The sequence below is a fragment of the Erythrolamprus reginae genome, chromosome 1, assembly GCF_031021105.1.
Source record: "Erythrolamprus reginae isolate rEryReg1 chromosome 1, rEryReg1.hap1, whole genome shotgun sequence".
Taxonomy (NCBI): domain Eukaryota; kingdom Metazoa; phylum Chordata; class Lepidosauria; order Squamata; family Dipsadidae; genus Erythrolamprus; species Erythrolamprus reginae.
In genome coordinates this window covers 237,119,254-237,143,983 of record NC_091950.1, presented here as the reverse complement: position 1 = coordinate 237,143,983, position 24,730 = coordinate 237,119,254, and the positions used below count along the sequence as shown (strand labels likewise).

General features: G+C 39.7%; 1 protein-coding gene across 2 annotated transcripts in view; it reads left to right on the top strand.

Annotated features, from left to right (window-relative positions):
• The window catches only part of PCSK2 (proprotein convertase subtilisin/kexin type 2), a 137,099-nt gene that overhangs the window by 97,179 nt on the left and 15,190 nt on the right, over positions 1 to 24,730 (top strand). For both annotated transcript variants that reach the window (XM_070732583.1, XM_070732582.1), the window contains exons 7-9: positions 1,185 to 1,273; positions 2,827 to 3,002; positions 24,405 to 24,620. In XM_070732583.1, coding sequence (XP_070588684.1) covers positions 1,185 to 1,273; positions 2,827 to 3,002; positions 24,405 to 24,620 — 481 coding nt within the window. The remainder of the gene's footprint in view (positions 1 to 1,184; positions 1,274 to 2,826; positions 3,003 to 24,404; positions 24,621 to 24,730) is intronic.

The following is a 24,730-nucleotide window of genomic DNA, read 5'->3' as shown; positions in this document are numbered from 1 at the left end:
TTCAATCAGAATATATATACTGCAGCCTGGTGGCAAACCTAGTTGTGGATATCACCATTCAGCTTATATTGTACTTATGGTCAAAATATTGGCACACCACTGACTCCAGGACGTAAGGGGATGAAACACAAAGACATTCCAGGTCTGAGATGGACCTAAGCAAGATAGTTCCCTCACGTCTTTCTAGCTCTGTGCCTGATCTTTTCTCTTCATGGACTTTCTCTCTACCACCATCATCCCTTTATTGGATAGTAAAGCCTGGTTTCTTTTCTTTTTCTTTCTCCTTATTTAGCTAGGAAATGTTTAGGCCTCTCCACATCTTTAATGGAAAGAATGAAAAGATACTTGGGGGGGGGGGGAGCAGAGCAGTAAAACAACTGACAATATGTCAGTCAAAATATCTCAATTTATACATGACTTTTTCTCTCCCCTCTGCACGTGTCTGAAAGGAGATACAAATGGGAGAATGGTCAGCCCCTGACAAATGCCCACTTGTTACTGAATTGTGATACACGTACATACAGCAACAAACACTATAATTTTAGCCCAGGGTTGTTAACTATGGCTTCTTCAGTTTCACTTCCAGAGAATAATTGTTTGTCCAATAAGTATAGCTATCGTTTTTACTGTACAAAGTGGTACAGTACAATTCTCTATGATGCCTTCTATCTCTGTCCTCATTGCTTTCTCATTATTGCTTCTTCTACTTTGGCCTCTGGTTAGAATTCAACCAGGAACCTTCTAAATTACTTTAATTCATACTTGGTGGTTTGGACGGAAGGAGAAGGAATGATGCACAGAGTTCGAAATTCATAGTTCTTCAAAGCATTTGGAAGGAGTTGCTCTATTTATTGTCTGTCAGAAACTGGAAAGCAATCTTCTAGACTGTTGTCTTGCACAAGGAATACTTAATGTTCTGTGCCTATACATAAAGGGGCATGCTTCTTGATGTCTTTAGAGATTCTCAAACTAGGTCATGGCTGTCCCAGAAGAGCTTTTTCCAAAAGGCAACATGACTTCCTTGGGTTTTTTTCTTTGAAAAATATTTCAAAGTTTTGAACTGAAGAAGCTTCTTGGATGAGAAGCTAAATATTTTTCAAGTTGCCTTTTGGAAAAAGCAGCTTTGGGGCATGTTTCTTGATTCTTCCTTGAGCTTTTGTTACAATTTCTATCTTTTTCCGTAGTCATGGAACCAGATGTGCAGGAGAAGTGTCTGCTGCAGCAAACAATAATATCTGTGGAGTTGGAGTGGCTTATAATTCAAAGGTAGCAGGTAAGGCTTAAACTAGAGATTTTCTTCCCTAGCCATATTACTGTTTTATTAAAAAGAAAACAGGATGTCTTAGAAATAGATTATTTGCAGTATAAATATTCCAGCATGCTATTCTTGGGGGGAAATGATGTTTATTAATTTTTGGATATATAGAATTGGACCTCTTTCTTGATTTCCTATCTACGTTTTTATTGATATCTTGTTGATGAACATTGCTGAACTATATGTTTTAAATCATAAAATAATAATAACATATAGTTCTTGGCAGGAAGCTCATCTGATAAAGAGGCTGACCACAGGCCTTTAAGATGGAAACAAATTGATGTAGAGTCCTCCTGTTACAGGAATGCTATTGATTATTATTGCTGGCTTTGATTCTTTGTTGGTATTATTTTTGTTAATATTTTATCATTTTAGAATTGTATTGGTATGTCTACTTTCATAAGTTCATATACAAGGATTATAAATTATTCACAGTTCATATGCAATAGGAACAGTATATGTTAGAAAAGGAAGGAAGATGGGAGGGAGGGGGGAGGCAGGAAGGAAGGAAGGGAAGGAAGGAAGGGAAGGTTAAGTTTGTTCCCGCAGAATGGTAGAATGAGCAATATTAGATTTGTCAAGCTCTTTGGGGGAATAGATAAGAGACCCACAATGTAATAATGAATTAGATTATAGTTGAGGTCTAGCACCATCAAGTGGTCACTGAGATTTGATGAAAAATCAGTAACTCAAATCCAGGAAGGTTGCAAATTATTCTTCACATTTTAATCCTACAGGTTTGGATAATGTCTTGGGAGAAAGTGGAAAGAGTTATTTCAGATTTTATTTTACAATGAATTTGAAAACTTTTATTTTCAGAAAGGAAGCAAATTAAAGGAAGGAACTTACATTAAAGATTTTTTTAAATCTAGTTGAGGCATTTTAATATTATAGTTCGTTTTAGATTATAATGTTATAAACTAGAATTTTTCACTGTAGCTTATTATTTACAACAAAATATCAGTTGAAAAGAACAAAATAATCATATCAGAAACTTTGGCTGTTATTCATACTGATATTAAGATGAAAGAGTTTACTTGGTATTTCATGTAATGTACTTGATCTAACAATTTTAATAAAAACCTTTTGTTTTAACTTTTTAACTTTCTATCTACTGCCATATGCATTTTCTATTTAGATACATGAAATTAAAATCTGTTTAGGTTTTGTTGTGGATGAATTAAATAGTCTATAATATATAACTTGCAAAAATTAATTTTGCATTCCAAAATTGTTCACACCTTTCATGAAAGAATCACTACATTTGCATTTGCTTGATCCTGGATGTTAATTATATTTTGTGGCAGGGGAAAAAAATCAAATCATGGTTTGAATTTTTATACCAGATTTTCTGAAAAAATGAAAGATGCTATAACATATGGTAGGCTTTAAATTCTGAGTGTTGAAATCCCCTGTTGGGAAATATTATAAATTTCATGTTTGATTTCAGTGTTGTTTTTTTAAATTACTCATTCTTTCTTTTTCTCATCAATATATATTGAAATCTGCAGGTATCCGAATGTTGGATCAGCCATTCATGACTGACATTATAGAGGCTTCTTCTATCAGCCACATGCCTCAAGTAATTGATATTTATAGTGCCAGTTGGGGTCCCACCGATAATGGCAAAACTGTGGATGGGCCAAGAGAACTGACGTTACAAGCCATGGCAGACGGTGTGAATAAGGTAGTGCTTTGTTTTATATTTTCCAGCCCATTCAGTTGCTGTACTATCAATGAAGGTTACTTATATTATACAAGATAATGAATTGCCTATAAATGTTATCTTGTCAGAAGAACTTTCTTTTGAAGGACAGATGAAAGTATAATAAATTATCAGTATGAAAGTCTGTTGTTCCATTTCAATGACAATAGGGCATACAAGAGTTAAATGGTGGCTGATACAATGAGTACAAACTGGAGATTTTGCTATCTGGATACTTTACGCATCAGACAGCAGGAGGTTCTTAATAGGCTTAATAGTTTGTTTCCCCACAAATATCTTTAATGAGGGGAGAGAGTCCTGCAACAAGCTGAGATTTCAACAAAATGATGAAATGTGCCTGATTGTGACATCATGATGCTAGCTCCAACACCACAATGCAATTACAAAAGTGGCAAAGTTTATGTCACATCATTGCAAGACTATATTCACACGCTTGAGACTGGCCTCCATTGGCCAACTATTTAATTCAAGGGAAAAGCACAGGGCTGTTCCTTATTGATGCAAGTTTTCTAATTACATGAGAGAAGCTTTGGATTTTGGGCATTCATTTAGTTGTGCAGATACACTGTAAGTACTGCTGAGAAAAAGGAGAACACTTCATTATACAAGACATGGGTAAGCTAGACAATTTGTTCCTACCGGATTGATTGATTGATTGATTTTAGCTTCTCTCTCTCTCTCTCTCTCTCTCTCTCTCTCTCTCTCTCTCTCTCTCTCTCTCTCTCTCTCTCTCTCTCTTATAAACCTATAATGATGATGTTCAAACAACTTCATGCAGGATCAGCCTCAGGAATTCCTTCCTGTTTAAGGAATTTAAAAACCCAATTTGACTTCAGTTTTGGTGCCTCTCCCCACCTTTGCTTACATTTGTATATGGATTTCTATGTATTCAAAATGAAATTCTTATAGAGCCTCAACTAAATAACAAAGAAAGAAATGTTTTGGATACAAAAGGCATCTCTCTGTAAAATTCTGTTTCAGAAATGAGTCCATTGGCCTGATATACTTGTTGACCCAACACAGTGCTATTTTCTGTGTGGATTTTCCCATCCTCTCATCCAATCAATCCAGTGTGCTTAGCGACTATCCCTTAATTGACGTGAAGCTACATTCATTTCATGGGTAGATGGGAACACTTGAATTTCTATCAGCCTCACCTACACATTGGCTCACAAAGAGCTGTATTGTTTGCTAGGTGGTTCTTGCCATCCAAAAACTTTGTTAGTTCAGGATATATTTATTGATTAATACCAGGATTAGCTTCCGACTGGCTCCGCTACTCTGAACAACTTGAGGGAAGCACGAGCCACAAGGGAAGACTTTGCTTTTGTGTCTTCACTTGCTCGTAGCCTGCTTCAGTCCACTATGTCTCTAAAATTCCATTAAATCAAACTCAGATGGACCATAAAAAGCACTACTTCTTCAATCATTTTCTTTTAAAAGCAGCTACTGAGGAGTCACTGTAGGAGAAATTATTGTTGTCTGGTCCAAGATTGAGAGCTTCATGAAAATATCTGATTCTCCTTTGTGTGATTTAACAAGACTGGTTGTAACAGGAGTTTGGCTTATTCTTACTCTCTTTCTTTTGCCCAGATTTTACTGTAGCTGCTAGGAGATAAAAACATAGAAGATTGACGGCAGAAAAAGACCCCATGGTCCATCTAGTCTGCCCTTATACTATTTCCTGTATTTTATCTTAGGATGGATATACCTCGTCTTACAAACCCCTCGTCATACAAACTTTTCGAGATACATTTTTTTGCCTCTTCTTCCAAACTATTTTCACCTTACAAACCCAAGTCACCGCCACTGGGATGCCCCACCTCTGGACTTCTGTTGCTAGTGAAGTGCCCGTTTTTGCACTGCTGGGATTCCCCTGAGGCTCCCCTCCATGGGAAACACCACCTCTGGACTTCTGTGTTTTTGCGATGCTGCAAGGGAATCCCAGCAGCACAAAAACGGGTGCTTCGCTAGCAATGGAAGTCCAGATGTGGGGTTTCCCAGCGAGGGGAGCCTCAGCTAAATCGCAACATCACAAAAACACGGAAGTCTGGAGGTGGGGTATCGAGGACTTCCGTGTTTTTGCGATGCTGCAATTTCGCTGAGGCTCCCCTTGCTGGAAGCCCCACCTCTGGAGTTCCGTTGCCAGCGAAGCACCCATTTTTGCACTGCTGGGATTCCCCTGCAGCATTACAAAAACACGGAATTCTGGAGATGGGGTTTCCTATGGAGGGGAGCCTCAGTGGAATCCCACTAGTGCAAAACTGGGTGCTTCAGCTGGCAAAAGGGGTGAGTTTTGGGCTTGCACGCATTAATCGCTTTTCCATTGATTCCTATGGGAAACATTGTTTCGTCTTACAAACTTTTCACCTTACAACCCTTGTCCTGGACCAATTAAGTTTGTAAGATGAGGTATCACTATATGTTTATCCCAGGCATGTTTAAATTCAGTTACTGTGGATTTACCTACCATGTCTGCTGGAAGTTTGTATGAAGCATCTACTACTCTTTCAGTAAAATAATATTTTCTCATGTTGCTTCCCCAAACTAACCTCAGATTGTGCCCTCTTGTCCTTGTGTTCACTTTTCTATTAAAAACACTTCCCTCCTGAACCTTATTTAACCCTTTAACATATTTAAATGTTTCGATCATGTCCCCCCCTTTCCCTTCTGTCCTCCAGACTATACAGATTGAGTTCATTAAGTCTTTCCTGATATGCTTTATGCTTAAGACCTTTCACCATTTTTGTAGCCCATCTTTGGACCCATTCAATTTTGTCAATATCTTTTTATAGGTGAGGTCTGCAGAACTGAACACAGTATTCAAAATGTGGTCTCACCAGCGCTCTATACAGCGGGATCACAATCTCCCTCTTCCTGCTTGTTATACCTCTAGCTATGCAGCCAAGCATTCTACTTGCTTTCCCTACCATCTGACCACACTGTTCGCCCATTTTGAGACTGTCAGAAATCACTACCCCTAAATCCTTCTCTTCTGAAGTTTTTGCTAACACAGAACTACCAATACAATACTCAGATTGAGGATTCCTTTTCCCCAAGTGCATTATTTTACATTTGGTAACATTAAACTGCAGTTTCCATTGCTTTGACCATTTATCCAGTAAAGCTAAATCATTTGCCATATTACAGACACCTCCAGGAGTATCTATTGCACACTTTAGAGTCATCGGCAAATAGGCAAACCTTCCCTACCAAACCTTCCCCTATGCCACTCACAAACATATTAAAAAGAATAGGACCCAGAACAGACCCTTGTGGCACACTGCCTGTAACCAGTCTCTGCTCAGAGTACTCGCCATTAACAACAACCCTCTGATGTCTATGCTTCAGCCAGCTGCAAATCCACTATTTGCAATACAAGGATTAAGTCCAATCTTCACTAACTTATCTATCAGCTCTTTATGTGGAACTGTATCAAAGGTTTTACTGAAGTCCAAATAGGCAATATCCATGGCACTACCTTCACCCAAGACCTTTGTGACATAGTCAAAGAAATCAATGAGATTAGTCTGACATGATTTGCCTTCAATAAAGCCATGCTGGTTTGGGTCCAATAAGTTATTGGTTTTTATATGCTGATTTATCCTCTTTTTGAGTAGAGTCTCCATCATTTTAACTATAACTGATGTCAAGCTGACTGGCCTACAGTTGCCAGCTTCTTCTCTACTGCCCTTCTTGTGGATAGGCACAACACTGGCCATTCTCCAATCCTCAGGAACATCTCCTGTTAAAAGGGATTGTTAAAAGAGATTTCAGGTGATTTTTAAAACTTGGTTAAAAACAATGGAGCTTAAATCAGGAGTGTCAAACTCAATTTCATTGAGGGCCACATCTGGGTGTGCTTAGCCTGAGGGGGGGAATGAGGCAGGGGAGGCATGGCGAGTGGGCATGGCCAGATCAACATTACTTGTGTCAGGGGAACCCATAGTGGTAGGAGTGCTGGCAGAGGATTGCAGGAGGCTGTCACAGCTAAAAATGGAGCTTGGGGGGCTGTGCCTGCCCCTCCTGAGTTTTGTTTTTTTCTGCCAGAGGCATCATTGGTCAGTCCTTCATTATTTCCAGGCTGGCCCCACAGACCAGATCTAAGCACCCCACAGGCTGGATCTGGGCCACAGGCCTTGAGTTTGACACCTCTGGCTTAGATGAATCAGTCCAGCATTTAATATAGAATATTTTATTTTTAATAGAATGAAAGAAACTTATATTTCAGGAATCTCATAGAATTTATCTATCAGCTACACCTGCAATTTATATTAAAGGACCAGATGATTTTATTTTTTTAAATTTAGGTTATAAAACAAATTGGAAAGGAAAAGGAACACTATACTTTAACTACACCAATAGCCATGTAATGTCAATTATTGCATTAATGAACAGAAAATTAACACAGGAGTAGTAATTGAAGAGAACAGACTGGTACAGGAAAATGTGCTGCACTTAGCATAATATGTTCAATTGAAAGGAAACCAGTGCTAATGTTATTTAAATGGCAACTCTATGGTGTTTGATTTAGAATTTGGTTGAATTCATAATGAAAAATGTCTATCTTCCTTAAGAGAAAATTAGCCTAAGGCTGTACTTGGTCTGGATTTCATTCTAATAGGCTGCAAAGCTAACTTCTTTCTCAGTAAAACCTTATAACTGTTACCATCCCAATCTAAGCTCATGTGGAATTCAGTTGCCAGAGAAATTGACCATATTTCCGTCAACGTTCGGAAAAATTAAGAATTTAAGGATTTCTTCCAGCAAATGTCCATGCATGTGTTTGCCACTTGCAAGTCATTCAATATTAATTCCATATCTTCTTTCCTGGTTGTGTTTTGTAAATTAGCGTTGGGTACTTTTAATTAGCCAGCTCTGATGTCAGAATACTCCTGCCAAAATATTCTAGTGATGTTCCTTTGCTTGTCATGAGAAAATATACTAACCACATGTCATCTAGGAAAATGCTTTTCCTTGCCTTGTTTGCAGTTTCATGCATTGCAGAGAAGATACTTATTTTCTTCTCAGAGCACAGTTTGCTTTTTAAATGAGTTTTCAGGGAGAGGTTAATCAGGGGGGAAAGTAGACCACACCAAGAACGCTTGTTTTCAAATGGCCCTTTCTCACCTAACTCTTGTTTTTAAAATGAAAAACAAATTGAGAGTCCTAAAACACTACAGCATATGCCTAAGAATGCAGCAACAATGGAAATGCCACTAGAATGTATTTCCGTTTCTGAAATAGTCTTGTTTTTATTGCCTGCGGACTGAAAATTTCTCTGTACACTGAATTACAAGCCATTAGACATGATAACCCCCCACAATTTTTTTTTGCTTCAGAGGTAAAACCTCTTCCCCATTAAGAATCTTTCGTTAATCTGCTGTTTCCCCAGATTGAGCAGAGCCCATCCATTCTAGGTTGCTTTCTTGAATCTATAAAGACTTTCCCTTTCTCCAGGCTTCTCTCTCCCTCTCCATAACTAGTTGTTTCTCTTGCAATGTGTGGGAAGCTTCTCCACAGCACCTGCCAATCGATGTCTAGTTCTGCTCCTCAGCTTCTCTGGAAGACATTTCTCTGAAAAACACAAATAGTACAATTCAACACAGTCTGTTTTGTATAGGTTACCTAGCACCAGTGCTCATAAGGATAACTCTGCTAGATAAAAGCCACCTGATTTATAGTGAAACTGGATGATTATATGGGAAACAGAGTAGGGTTCATGATCCAGTTTCTTGATCCTTCCCATGTTCCACCACTGATAACAACAGGATTTATAGTTTTTTTGGTTTTGGCTTGGTGTGATGTAGGAGCCCAAACCACTTGTTTAGCAAACAATGGTAAAACCCAACAATGGCTTAGGGTGATCTGTTCTGGAACTATATATGTCTTAAAATAACAGTGGCTTCAGTTATATCTAGCTGAAATAGAAAGCCTAAGAAGATAGTTTGTGTACTGCATTGTAGATGTGTGTGTTGGAGAAGCCTCACTCTCTATCAGGTTAAGTTCAGTTCTAAAGCTATTAGCACCACAAGATAAGGACAGATAGTGAGATGAACTGTTAATACTCATGATACAGTCTTTCCAATTCCATCTCACCAATAGTTTAGGCAGGAGATGAAGTCGGGGGATGGGGACAACACCATTAAGAGTTCCCAAGATTCTGTTGGGGTCTATAGATAGTGTCACTCTGGGTTTTTTGGCTCTTTTGCTAAGATCTAAATGGATTCAAAAGCACAATAATATCATCTTGAATTGTGTAACAGAGGTTATTTCCTAAAGGCAATTCATACATATGTTGGAGAAGGTTAATTGCAATAGCAAAACATCTAGCACTGCTTTTGGCAACTACTATACAATTTGAAGCCCATTGGATAATCATTTGAAACTATTTCCTTATCTAAACAGAAGAAAGAATGATCACATGTTTTTTTTTAAAGGCAGTGGAAATGGGAGCAACTGCCAACTCTCTGCGGACATCCCCACTGAGTGGGAAGGTGGCAAGGAAGCAAGAGAAATTTCCTTCCTCATTTCCCTTCCCCTTCTCCCTCTCCCTACCGCTCCATCCCTCCCTCCCTTCCTTCCTCTGTCCCTCCCTCCATATTTGAGTTTGCACAGAAATCAATAGGGGAGCCAGCAGGAAGTTGCAAGTCCAAGCCAGCAGGTAGATAGCAAATGTTGGGGAGGGGGGAGCAAGGTCAGTCTGGAATGTGGTGGTAGGGGAGGATGTCAGTCTGGATTGTCACATGGGATGTATGAGAGATGACATGTGGGCTGGGAAGAGTGTGTTGAATAGATGCTGCATAGGTTGTATGGGGCTCATGGATGGGCAGCATAGGTCAGGAAGGGATGTGTACAGGCGTGGGCTACTGCCTGGATGGGGGGAACGCAAAAATGGAGCTCCACCACTGAAATATTTTATTTATTTATTTATTTTGTCCAATACACAATACATATAGAAGATAATAGACATGTAGTAATATATATAAAGAAAATATATAAAAATAGAGAAGATATATGAAAGGAAGAAAATATATAAGATAGGAAAGACAATTGGACAGGGGACGAAAGGCACACTAGTGCACTTATGTACGCCCCTTATATGTTGAAACAAAATGCAGAGCGCCCTGCATAAGCCGCGCCCACAGTGTGGTAGTAAAAATTTTGGTAGCCCTTTACTGGGTGTGTGTGATTGAGTGTTGCTGTGTGGGCCAAGGGTGCTCAGGAGGCATTGAGAGTCAAGAAAAATGCATGGGGTTACAAGAGTAGTTGAAAAGTGCTACACTAGTTTGGGGCGGGGCGGCGCACAATTAGTCATATGAGTTGGAAAGGTGCTTGAGCATGCTTGGAAGTACACATGATGTGTCATGTAGGTTAGGAATGCATGTGGTGGAGCTACATGGGTCAGGAAGGGAACTGGGGAAGATGCCCAGAGCTGTTGCATGGGTTGGAATTGTCATGTGGGAGTGTCATAGGTTGGGAGTGTGCATGAGATGCTGCACAGCCAAAGAAGGCATACAGGGGTACTGCAGTACTGAAGTCTGCATGGGAGCATGCAAGAAGTACCACACAATTTAGGGGAAGTGCATGGGGGAGGCAGTGTGTGTCAGGAACAGTGTATGGGGGTGACCAAGAGGTGCTGCATGGGTTGAAAAGCAGATGGAGACAATGGAGGCTGGAGAAGATGCCCAGGGATGGCACAGGTAGGGGTAGTGGATAGGGAGTGGCATCGGCTGAGAATGGTGTGCAGGGATACATACATCCCTTCCCAACAGGCAAGTAAACAGCTGCTGCTGGGTGGGGGAAGGAGTGAGACATTGTGAGAATTCCAGGGAAATTGCCATGGAACACTGAACATGAAGACCATGCAACCCCAGCAGCAGTTACTGTACATGGGATGTATGAAAGCAACGCAGCAGCAGCCTTGACTCCTAAATTTTATTTCCTCAGAAATCATGGGTCTCGGGTGTTGAACACTTTCTGTAAGTTAGCCCATTTGAGGTATCTTGGTTCAAATATTGTTGCCCTAAAATGCACCATTTCACTCAGATAAAGATCACGACACAAGAGTTTTAGTCCTAGACAGATATCATCCTGATTCAAGAGCAAAATAATTGTATGCCTCTTCATCATCAACCCTGATCCTTTGCCTTGAGCTGAAACTAATACGAGGCCTCTGAATTTCTCCCACTGTACATCAGTGCGAGATTATGTGACTCGCATTGTGGATTCTTTCAGATCCATTCTCTCTCTCTCTCTCTCTCTCTCTCTCTCTCTCCCCTCCCTCCCTCTCTCTCTCTCTGTCTCTCTGTCTCTCTCTCCCCCTCTCTCTCTCTACCTAGCTACCTACCTATCCATCAGTCGGTCTTTCTATCTATTATTTGTCAAACATGTATAAAATAGCAGGAGTTTGTATAAACATAAGTAAAAAGTAATGATAAAAGAGAACAATAGGACAGTAGGACAGGGATGGTAGCAGTGAAGGCCTCTCCTCAACTCAAAGAGATACAATTTCCCTATCTATTCACTACTGCTGAACATCCAAAATATACTATTTAATTCTATTTACATATGCCATATGTGTACATACATATTGCACACAGGCACACAAAAACATACATTATCTACTATATAAACTGTATGTGTATGTACACACACACACATGCACGCACAGCTCTTCTAAAATTATACACATTCAACCTCATTACTGTGATAGGAAAAATATCCCCACAGCCCAGAAGGGGGAAAAAAGAAAAAAAATTCAAACTTTTTCTACCGGTTCTCTGTACCTGACCAAAATTTTTCTACTGGTTCTGCGTACCTGACTGTTCCTGTAGGAGCCCATCACTGGATGGTAGCCACAGTGGTACACATATTCACTCTCCATAAAAGATTATAATAATGCCAAAATAACAATATGTGCATGTTGAAATAATCTCACACTTGTCACTGCCCCTCCTCCCAGATGCCCTTGGCAAAGTATTTGGGGATTAGGACTTTTAGGAACATGCCTCTAAAAGACAAGGCAAAACATTGCCTATATTTAAACAACACCAGAAGCAAGATAGCTGTGTACTTTCTCGGGTTCTTCTTGCTCCCTTGCTCCCATTCTATTTTCAGACTTTGAATTATGCAGGGAAACATCCAAGCTTTTTCTTTTCTTTGGAAAACAGTCAATGGTTGCTGCCAAAAAAAACCCTGATAATTAGTACCCCCTGCTAAGATGTTCTAGCTGAAAGCTTAGGCAGTATGAAAATGGCAAGAAAGGAAAATGTTATAGATTGGAAGCATGACCTTCAAAATATATTCTGTCTTGTAACAATGCAATTTCATATTGATTATTATCAGATCCCCTTCCTCTAGTTTGCTTTGATAATGGTTCAAAAAATAAAATAAAAATAGTTGCTAGAAATCTGGAATAATATCAACCTGAATTATTTTAGGCGGTCTAGTTGGATGAATAATTTGATTTATTTTAAATTGCCCTAACCCTATAGAGTTTAATATCGAATAATAGAACCCAAGATTGCTTCCTTGTTTGCACATTGCCTTCCCTGAATGCCTTTAATATTGCCCTATTTTGCTATCTTTACTAGGTTTCAACATTCGGATAGCTCTTGATAATTTAAATTGTATACAAATTTGCCAGTGATGTTTAATCTTCTAAGATCTTTTCATGATTTATGGCAAGTTTCCAGTGAAGCTCCATTGTGAGTCATTGGTTTTTAACAGCTCAAGTATCAGATTGGTTTGAAAGCAGTTTACATAAAATAATCACAGCCAATAACTGGGGTTCTCTATTTGGGGATTATCAAGTAACTAAAGTTCCAGTTATCTACATACTTAGTTCCAAAACAGACCTGTGAAATTCAACTTGATGTACATTCCATAGTTTATACTATAGGATTACCAACCCACATATGGTTAGTTGAGCTGCAAATAACCAAGCAGAACTGACATCTACAAAAATGTGCATAACAACAATATTAAACCAAACATGTGGATACAATCAACACCTTCCTTCAATTAACTACAGTAGGAAGGAGTGCTTTCTATTTCTTGAGATATCCTCTGCCTTTGTAGATCAATCAATCTAGCTCCAAGATATTCTTATATGAATTATCTTTATTTGAAAATAATCCTTTATCTGAAAAACTAATAACTCTGCTAAATACAGCTCAACAAGGGTGGGATTTTTTTAAAAAAATTACTACTGGTTCTGTGGGCATGGCTTGGTTAGCATGGCTTGGCTTGGTGCACGTAGCAGTAAAATCTCCATTCCCATCCCACTCCAGGAGAAGATTACTGCAAAATCCCCATTACCTCCCGATCAACTGGAATCAGCTAAGGCAATGAATAGATGGGGATAGGGCCAATCAGAGGTGGTATTTACTGGATTGAGTAAAATGTGGTGAAACTCACTTAACAATCTCTTGCAACCAAAATTTTGGGCTCAGTTGTGGTCATAAGTCAAGGACTATCTCTGCCTTCCTCTGCATGGTGGCCTTGTCCTAGTAAATTCCTTCTCCTTTCTGGCAATTTTCCTCTCTGTTTAGAGGTACCAAAATAATCCAGATAATATCAGGTTTCCTGCTGGTGCAGCGGGTTGAACTAGATGGCTTCCAAGGCCCCTTCTAACCCTGCTATTATATGATTTCCCCTGCATGGAAGGGAGGGGAAATCTTTGGGCAGGTGGCAGCAGCTTCCTTGGCAGCTTCCTCATTGACTTTCTGGGAAAGCTAACAGAGAAGTTTGCAAATGATTGAAGGGCCCTTAACATCTTGGTTGTAAGTGCAAATAAATTGTCAAACACCCAAATAATGATCACATGACCAGGGGGACTGCAGCAAAATGTTTTATGATGGCCAGAAGTGTTTTATGGCTCATAAAACACCCTTTTGGAGTTTTGAACAATTGTTAAACAACCAGTTGTAAGTCGAGAACTACCTGCAACCCTGAAAATGGGTGCACAATGTAAAAATGGTCTTTATTTGGAAACTAGTCATGATGGAGCTCCAATAATACTTTCAAAATAGGAAAGTACCATATTTTTCAGACTATAAGACGCACTAAGATTTTAAAGAAGTAAGGGAAAAAAGGTTTTGTCCACCCCAGAAGTATTCTGTAAGCCTCCCAAACCCTCTGCGCACTCTGTTTTTCACAAAAACGGATCTGTTTTGACCTGTTTATTTGCAAAAATGGGGTGTGCAGAAGGTCTGGGGAATCTGCAGAATGCTCCTGGGGGCTGAGAGAAGGCAAATATACCCCCCCTTTTTTGCAAAACTTGGGGTATTTTCCCCCAGCCCCCAGGAGCACTCTGCAGGCCTCCCAAACCCTCTGAGCACCCAATTTTTGTGGAAAATGGGGCCAATTTTTGAAAAAATGGGGTGTGGGGGCGGAGGCCAAAAATGGATGTATTCAATGTATAAAATACACTGACATTTCCTGCCTCTTTTGGGAGTGGGAGATGCATCTTGTATTCTGAAAAATGTGGTACTTATTCAACAGCCATGTCATGGATTTTTAATAAAACTCTGACATGAATAAACATGGAGACTCTCATTTTGCTTGCCAGGGTTTGATTTTGATTATCATATTCCAAGGAGATTACACATGAATAAATGAGGAAAACTGAAATATTAGCCAAGCAAGAAAGACATGTCAAGAATTTTAATGTGCTAGCTTCCAGGAAGCGATTATTTTCAGTATCGGAGAAGCGATATAACAACATTCTCTTGCTCCAGTCTGAGATCCTCATTTTTGTTGCAATTAAAGTGGAATCTACATAATTGGGAATGATATGAAACATAGTGTTTTTCATCATATTCAGCTAAGGTGATTCATAAAGCAGCTGCTTGCAGTAAATTCAGTGTCACACAATAATTTGGATCAGCGGCTTGGTAATTCCCCTATATAGAGCCTTTTCCATGAGTTTTATGCATTGCAAATGGAGTCACAGCTGTTTGGTTCAGAGTTTTCAAGAAAAGATAACAATCCAGATATGAAATAATTATTTTTCTGTGAAACAAGTGTGGGCAATTGCTGGCCCTTAGCCCTGGCTCTCCTTATTTGATTTTGGAGCCCACAAGTTGCTAAAAAGCAATGCAATAATTTTCTTTTAAAAGAAAGAAATAATGAGGAAGGTGTAGCAGTTGAAAAATGTAGCCACTTTTAAGTTCTTTTTAAAGTGAAGTCCCTGGATATCAGGAAAAAAATTCTCTGTTTTCTGTCCAGCCTCTTTTAAAGTGGGCTGCACCAAGTTGCCCACAGATACTGCCTTTATTACTTTACTACTTTATTACTTTATTATTTTATTACTTTATTACTTTTTAATTTCAAAAAATGGCAATCTTCCAGTATTACATCTATTTCTAAGAATTTGACTGAACCCTAATGAACTCCATAGCAAATCTTAGCCAACACAAAACTTTGTTGCTTTGGGGGGAAGCCTCTTCCTTAGAAAATAAAAGAACATTTTAATCCCTTGCTGCCTAATGCTCTTATTGCTGAGTCCTATCTTGCTAGGAATGGTATGATCTTTACAGTTTCCGTTCAAGGCAAGTTAAGGAAAGAGATTATTGGATCCCCCTGAGCTTGGCTGTTCAAGCCTGACTAGATCAAGATTGATTCAACCTTCCATCCTTCCGAGGTCAGTGAAATGAGAACCCAGGTTGTTGGGTGCAATATGCTGACTCGGTAAACCACTTAGAGACGGCTGTAAAGCACGGTGAAGTAGCATATGAGTCTAAAAGCTATCTTTATTGCTAATTCCTTGTTCTGAATTGCACCCCTGTTTTTAATACATTTGAGCTAGCTGCTAATATTCAGTTTTCTTAATCCTTGCATTTTTTGTTCCATTTATAATTTTGCTCACTGTAAATTTATTTCCAAAGTTTTTTAACCGATGTGGTTAGGATGCAGCATACAATGACTGTACTGATTGATTAATTAATTGTAGAATATTTAATTCAACTTCTTTGCTTAAAGGGATTTGTTTGATATTAAATCAGGATACATCTAACCCAGTAATCCCTGTCTCTCACTTCTAAGTTTTTAAACCTTCCAGTGTTATTACCAAATATATTTCAATGGGACTTGAAATATATTTGGTAATAACATTGGATTTGATAACCAATATTCTTTCAAAACAATACACATGGGATAATATGTATCATGTTTATAGAATGGATGTCAACAATTGCAAATTTTTATATTAGCCTTCCAAAATCTCAACATCTCCTCAGTGGTTACTGTGATGGTTGAAACAAAGGAAGAAATGATGTCGAAGAAGATAGCCTAGTTTGGATGTGTGCATGTGTTGAAGGGGCTGTACCTAGTCACATGACCCCAAGCCGTGCCACAGAACTGGTGGCAAAAAAAAAATACATTTCACCACTGTCTTGAAAACTGTCTTGGAAACTAATCAAGGAGAGAAGTAATATAGAACTAAGGAGAAATTTCTTGACAATTAGAACAATTAATGGAACAACTTGCCTCCAGAAGCTATAAATGCTCCAACACTGGAAGTTTTTAAGAAAAGAGATTGGATAATAATTTTGTCTGAAGTGGTTTAGGGTTTCCTAACTAAGTAGATGGTTGGACTAGAGGACTTCCAAAGTCCCTTCCAACTCTGTTATTCTATTCTATTCATGAAATATGAATACTATGAGGTAGATACTGGGAATGAAGACAGAATAGCAGGAAGGTAGCAACTGTTTTCCCATACTACCTCCAAACTGACATATCATGTGTGGGAAAGGAACATTGGAGACTTATAATGAGTTCCATTGTTTATACGTCTTGCTGTTTATGAGCAGTTTAACAAGGCACTAAAAATTGGCATACTGTATTGGCTTCTCTTGTGCCTTCATTTATATGTCTGGCTTTATTGCTGCTTGTTTCAAGTTTCTATTTGTTCTTCTAAAAATAGTTAACTAAGCTGATAGCTATCTGCCCCCTGCCCTTGGCCAGTCCAATTTAAAGGAAGGCCTTCAGAGGCTCGGTTCATTTATTTCAGTTGTGATCTGTTCCTTCTCCACTCAAATGCGGATAGTGCTGAGGGAACATTATATTGCTTCAATAACTTAGCTCTGCCTTAGGGACACTCTGCAAAGGTAGAAATGATTACCTAAAGAGAAGCATTAAGAATTTATAATTTAATCATGGCACTGTAATTGGATTCTCTGGTGAAAGGAAAAGCATGGACATTTTTAAAATGAGAATCATTACTTTATTTCTTTTCTTTTGTTGCAAGTGTTCAAAGTAACTTGATTTTTATTTCTAATTCTTGTAGCAAAAAAATTAATCGAAGGTTGGGGCAGACGATATTATGGTTAAGAAATATGATGTCAGTGGTACTCTTTATTTAAGAGGACTGTGCTCTTTGTTGTTTATGGTACAAGAACCAGTTGTTTTTCTATATCTCTTTCCTGCCATCTGGTGACCATCCAGATGTTTTCAGATCATATGTAGTACCTGTAGTACATATAAGTACTAAGGAGGCCACTTAAAGTGCTTCTTTTTTCATTTATTTAATTACAATCTTTTTAAATATCAGTTTTGTTTAATAGGATTTGTGATTGTTTTACTATCTAGCTTTGTACTGTGTTGTTTATCAAATACAAATCAGATATGTGTGTATGATCAACACATATTGATCCTACAACGTTTTCTTACATTCAGTCCATGCCAATAAATGCAATTTTCCACTCAGATTTCACTTTCATGCATTTCTGGCTAATAATTATATTGATCAAATACTGACAACAAAACCTGGTAGAATAATTGTGAAATCCATGGAAAAAATATTCAGGTACCAGGATGTGTCTATATCTACAGAGATATTGTGAAAACCATGGTATTAACTGTAACAATCTATGGGAGCACAAATTGGACTTTAGAGAAGCAAGTTAGGAAAAGTATTGATGGTTTGCTGTGGGAGAAGACTTCTCAGAATACCAGGGACAACAAAGAAAACAAAGAAATGGATCAATGGACAAATCAATTCAGAATGATCATTAGAGGCACAAATGACCAGGCTTACATTCTCCTATTTCAGTCCCACTGTGTAAAGATCTATTTCTCTGGAAATACAGTGGTACCTCGTGATACGAACCCCTCGTGATACGAACACTTCGAGATACGAACCCAGGGTTCAGAAAATTTTTGCCTCTTCTTACAGACTTTTTTTGCCTTACGAACCCACCGCAGATTGCAAAATGGCGCTCCGCTGGGCACCGCCACCCGGCTGTCACCTTTTAAAACAGCCAGGGGGCTTCTCGGTGTTCTCCTGAACCCAAACCCAAACCCGAACTTTTCGGGTTCGGGAGGCCGCCGAGAAGTGCCGCCGCCCGCCTGTCACTTTCTTAAACAGCAGGGGGGCTTCTCGGCATTCTCCCGAACCTGAACCTGGAAGTTCAGGTTCGGATCCGGGTTCCAGAGGCCGCCGAGAAGTGCCTGGCTGTTTAAGAAAGTGACAGGTGGGCGGCGGCGCTTCTCGGCAGCCTCCCGAACCCGAAAAGTTTGGGTTTGGGTTCAGGAGAACACCAAGAATCCCCCTGGCTGTTTTAAAAGGTGACAGCCGGGCGGCAGTGCCCAGTGGAGCGCCATCTTGGGGTTTTTTCCCCCCCTGCACGCATTAATCGCTTTTACATTGTTTCCAATGAGAAACATTGTTTCATGTTACGAACTTTTCACCTTACGAACCTCCTTCCGGAACCAATTAGGTTCGTAAGACGAGGTATTACTGTAGTTCTAATGCTGGGGAAAAGCAAAAGGAAAGAGAAGAAGGGTATAGGTAGCATGGTGGAGAGACTCAGTTACAGTAGTAATGAGTGCACAGTTGGAAGACCTGAACAACAAGGATAGAGACAGTTCATCATGGAGAACATCTTATCTATGTGGTTGCTAATCATTCCCCACCCTGTTCTTTCAGATCTTCCAGTGCTACATGCATTGCTGCTATAACAGAGTCCATCCAATTTGCTGCTGGTTGTCCTCTTGTTCCCTTTCCGTTCACATTTCCCAGCATTATAGACCTTGTTAGTACAGGGTACATGTGTGTTAGGGATTGCCATTATAAACTGCATATTGTAAACTATACCAAACTTGTGCTTAAAGGGTTAATGTGCACTCAAAGAGTTAACATTTAATTGCAGAGTAAATGTTCAAGGCTATGTCGTCATTGAAGCTATAAAAGCTCATGATCTTGCTTGGTCCTTTCCTTGTTACTTTATATTTGCCAGAGACGGGGGAGTTGTTTTTCTAAGCTCCGTGCTTGTATTAGCTTTGTGCTTTTATCTATCTTATTGTATTTTAGCTTTGTGCTTTATCTATTATATTTTAGCTTTGTGCTTATTATCTATATTCTGTATTGTTCTGTATTTGCTACGTGCATATTTTGGATTGTTTATATTCTGTTTATATGTAAATAATACTTATTTAACTAAGTCTGTGTCTTGGCTTTATCACACATCCACGCTCTATTAAAATTCTCTGCTTGGTATTGTCGAAGGTTTCATAGCATAGCTAACTGAGACAAGCCAACAGACCTCTTCAGACAATTAAATCTTTGCATAGTGATAATTTCAACCTGGTCATTTGTGTACTCAGCTCAGAAAATTATTCTGACAGGTTTCTATCTGCTTGACAGTCACACAGTCGCATAGGATAGTCTTGAGTTGATTCTCTGCTGGGGTCTGCTATCTGATAACTCAAAGAGGTTTTCTCTTTTGGGTCAGAAAAAAAGACGTGCTGAGAGTGGAAAATAAATCCTGGATATGTCTAAAGTTGTTTAAATGAGTTCAGCTACTGATGGAGAGAGAGATGGAGAAAAATGTGTGTGAGGGGGGGGGTTTCCCCTCCTTTTACCACAATTTCCACTTTAGGTAAAAAGTATTGCCTAATCCATGTAATGCATTCTGAGGAAATGGGAGGTGAAAAGAGGTGAAAAAGGAAACAGAAAGAATTTGAAAGGGAGAAAAGTAATGGTCTTCCTCCTGACTTCAAGAAATTACCAATGCAAAAGGGAAGAGTTGAAGGCATATTTGCCCAATGTTATTTGGAATACTCCTTTCTTGGGGCCGCTTAATATTTTTATATTCCTTGTTGCTACTAGAATTGTTCTACAGTATACAGAAGATTGCAAAACTACCTATCACTTTTCTTTAACCTGAGATTCCTTTACCAACTAGGTGTGCCTATCAAATTCCTTTTAACATATAAGGAGATCAGAACTATTTCCTGCAGTTGATGTTTTTGATCTGTTGGCTTGACCATAATATTAAAATGCTACAAACATTGAGCTAGGTTGACAGTACAGTTTGGCAGAGAATGGAGGAGAGGGGAACAAACCAGATAACAATGTCAAATATATATAAGAACTTATGATTTATTTCTTCTTTGGCAAAGCCTGTTTGGCAATGCCTGTTAAAGATGACAGAAAGGTGGAAGTGACAGGAAGAAATATTGGGCAACCCTCCTCCTTCACCAACCCTCCTCCTTCTCCTGTTCTAATGTTTTTTAAAACCTATTCTTCCATTCCTGTTTTAGCTGTGAATAAGGAAAATACAATTTCCCCACTGTATGTGGTCTCAACTTGAAGATTCTGCAATGAAGCAAAATATTGAAAGACTGTCACTCACCACTGGCTACTGTTTATGTCTATCACTGATTAATTTTCTTCATTGAAAGCTAAATAATATATTCCACCAGTCCCACATTTTAATCAGAGGAGCAGAATTAAAATGAGCCATAATATTTAATAAAAGTAGAGTAGAGTAGAGTTGCAATGGAACGGAATGAAACAGAATAGAACAGAACAGAATAGAATAACAGAATTGTAAGGGACCTTGAAGGTGTTCTAATCCAACATCCAGGTCAAGCTGGAGACTCTATACCAGTGGTTCTTAACCTTTCTACTGCCGCAACCCCTTAATACAGTTCTTCATGTTGTGGTGACCCCCAACCATAAGTCTAGCACCAATTCTCCCAACAAAGCTTTAAGTTGATTGGCAGGAAGGTCAAAGGGACACCCCCATTGTAAACCCCTGATTGGTCAGATTGTAAAAATATATTCCAAGGTGCCAGAATAGAAGCTTTTGGTTCCTAACATCATGGGAAATTTGTCTTTTCCCATGGTCTTAGGCAACCCTTGTGAAACGGTAATTTGACTCCCAAAGGGGTCCCAACCCCCAGGTTGAGAACTACTGCTCTATAACATTTCAGGCAAATTAATGTCCAATCTCTTCTTAAAAACATTTAGTGTTGGAACATTTACAACTTCTGGAGGCAAGTTGTTCCACAGAATAATTGTTCTAACTGTCAGGAAATTTCTTCTTAGTTCTAGGTTACTTCTTTCCTTGATTAGTTTCCATTCTTTTCAAGAAGTATTCATACAGGTAGTCCTCAACTTACAATCATTTGTTTGGTGACCGTTCAAAGTTACAACAGTATTACAAAAAATTATGACCATTTTTCACACTTCTGACCATTGCAGTATTCCCAGGGTCACGAGTTCAAAATCAGGCACATGTCAATTGGCATGTGCATATGACAGCTGCATCATCTGAGGTTCATGTGATCACCATTTGTAACCTTCCCAGCCAGCTCCTGTTGTGGTTGCTCCCGACAAGCAAAGTCAATGGAGCAAGCCAGATTTGCTTAACCAGCTCATGATTCACTTAACAACTACACCGATTCACTTAACAACTGTGGCAAAAAGGACATAAAATGGGGATAAAACTCACTGAACTGCCTTGTTTAGCAACTGGGAATTTGGAGCTCCATTGTGATTGTAAATCCCAGGATTACTTATAGCCAGATTGTTGAAACTTTAAATAGTGGTAATTGTTTGTAGTCAGTGAGACTCATTGTGAAAGGCCACAAACCTTTTTTTTCCCCAATTCAGTGATAGTACAGAGATATAGCTGTGCCACAAACCTATGTAAGTTGTAGACTAGCTTCTGTAATTGGATTATTAGTGTTCAAGAAAAGGACAATGACACTGAAGGTTAGCTGATTGCTCAAATAGAAAAATACAATCTGTCTGTCCATCTCTCTATATGTCTAAGAAGTAAATTGAATCTCAATAGCTCTAGAGTGGTAATTGTTTGTCCTTCTTTCTGTGGTCCTGATCTAAATTGGATGTTACAGATCTGCTACCTGGATTGGGAAGAAAGTTCCTACTGGTATCAAATATGTGTCAGAGCTTAAGATTTTAATAGTCGGCGGTTGTTAGAGAATCAAGTGCCCTGGGAAGTTACGTGGACTTCTTTCCATTGTTATAAAGGGGCAAGTTCTGTTCCTATTATTCCCTGCATTGATTTTCCTGGGCTGCCTTAGTTCACTGCTGGAAAAAATTTCAGCAGCTGAGTAAATATAATGATAAATGGGAGTACAACAGATTGTGAAATTGGCTGAGAAAATCTTTAAAACAGAAATGTAAACAACTCAGTAATGTATCACTTTGAGTAATTGTGTGTTTTATCTGTATAAGCAGAGCATTTTTACCCATTTGTTAATGTGCTTTACCCATACAAGTCTTTCCAGTTCAGTTCTTCAGTTCTAGGGCTGAAGGTGGAAGGAAGACTTTATTATTATTTAAATTGTTCTGCCCTGAACTGGAAGTTTAATGGAGAGCTGGAGTGATATTTGGGGTCCTTTATATGTTATGCTCCTAGTGGTAAAATCTAAAAATTTCCATACCAGTTCGGCGGGTGTGGCTTGGTGATCATGGCTTGGTGGGCATGTGACTGGGTGGCATGGTCAACTTATAAAATGTTGCAAAACTCATTAAACTGGCTTTCTAAACCTCCAAAAAAAAAAAGAACCCCAGCAGTCGTGGTCTCTTTAAATCTCTGACTTGTTTGGGGACATTCGTGCTCATTTCCCCCCCTCCTTTTGTGGCTGATTTTCAGTCCCTGGGTAAGCTAAAGGAAGGAAGGAAAATACTTGTCAGCTGGAGGAGAAGAAGGAGAAGAGGAGGAAAGCAGCAGCTTCCCTGGGCAGCACAGGCAATCAGTGACTGGTAGGGACCTTCCAGTTGCAACCAGCTGATAGTGGCGATGGGGCAGGGAGATGACAGCTGTCCTCAGCACTGAGTGCCCAATGTTGGTGTTGCTAGCCAGTCACCATTCTCTTTGTCCACTTTTCAGGCTGAAAAGGTACCAGGCACTTTGAGGAGAGAGATCACTGCCAAGTGTGGTCTCTCCTGGTGCAACTTGCTGAGCATATTCTTACCCACCCCTTTCTAATCCATCCAGAACTTTAGTTGCCCATGGGGTACATGGAGGGAGCTATCCAAGGTTTGGAAGCCACAAATAAGATTTGAAAGCTCGGGTGCAAAAGGGGGGAGAGCGTGACTTCCAAGGTGGGGGGACTTCTAAAGTGGGCAGCCTTTGGTAGAGACAGAAAGGGGTGGGGAAGAATCCACTCAGCAGGTTGCGCCAAGAGAGAGCACAGTCTGCAGTGATCCCTCTCCCCAAAGTGTCCAGCACCCTTTTGGTCTGAAAAGAGGGCAAAGAGTGTTGTGACTGGCTAGCCTGGCCACCGCCCCTCTCAGCTCCAGAGCAGCAACAGGTGTGTCTCCACCAAGGGTCACCCACCTATTCCCTTGCCGGGCCAGGTTGGACACCGACCTCATAAAGCAAGCGGGTGACTATGTGAGACCATCGGGAAGACTGTTAGCTCCCTTCCCCATGATCAATTGGCCCCAATATGATTGTCTGCCTTCCACCCAGCCTTCCGCTTGCCTACCTTCCACAAGCTGTCCACAGGGACACCAGGAAGACTGTGTGGAAGGCAGGCAAACATATTGGGGCTGCAGGCCATGGGGAATGGAGTAGGAAAGGCAGGCTGGGATGGTGGGAGGGTAGGGGCAGCTTAGTAAGCTACCACTTTGTAGGCTTACCAGGCAGGCAGATCAGGGGAGCAGCATTTCAGGCAGGCAAGCTGCAAAACAGAGACTAGGTGGGGCAGTGCAAATGGCAAAAGGGGAACCAGTTTAGGGGCATGGCCGGCCAGCCGTTGCTATGATTCGGTGAACCAGGTCACATGTCCGCTAATGGTTCTCCCGAACCAGTCCAAACCACAGCATTTTGCCCCTGTATCCTCCTCTTTATAATTAATACTTTTGATAGAACTTCTACACCCACATTTTTGTAGTCTTGAAAAATCAAGAGCCAAAGTTCAGATCTGATGTCCATTCCAGGGAATGGGATGGTATGGTGGGAAAACACTCCTGTGGCTTCTGCATGGATTCCACATGAAACTACTTTTTCCTCACCTTAATATCTCTATCATTATTTAAAAAATCTTTTACATAGAATGGCTAAAATTGATTGCCTGGATTTACCTGTTCTGCAGGGCCGTGGTGGCAAGGGAAGTATCTATGTCTGGGCCTCTGGAGATGGAGGAAGTTATGATGACTGTAACTGTGATGGATATGCATCAAGCATGTGGACTATCTCCATCAATTCAGCTATTAATGATGGACGGACAGCTTTATATGATGAAAGTTGTTCCTCAACTTTAGCTTCTACTTTTAGCAATGGGAGAAAGCGAAATCCTGAAGCTGGTGTGGTAGGTTGAACAATTACTTTTTTTTGTCCTTTGTATATTTTATTAATCAATCTTCATTCAGCTGCTACATTGAATAATGGCTCCCCTAATATCCACCCAATAATTTTTGG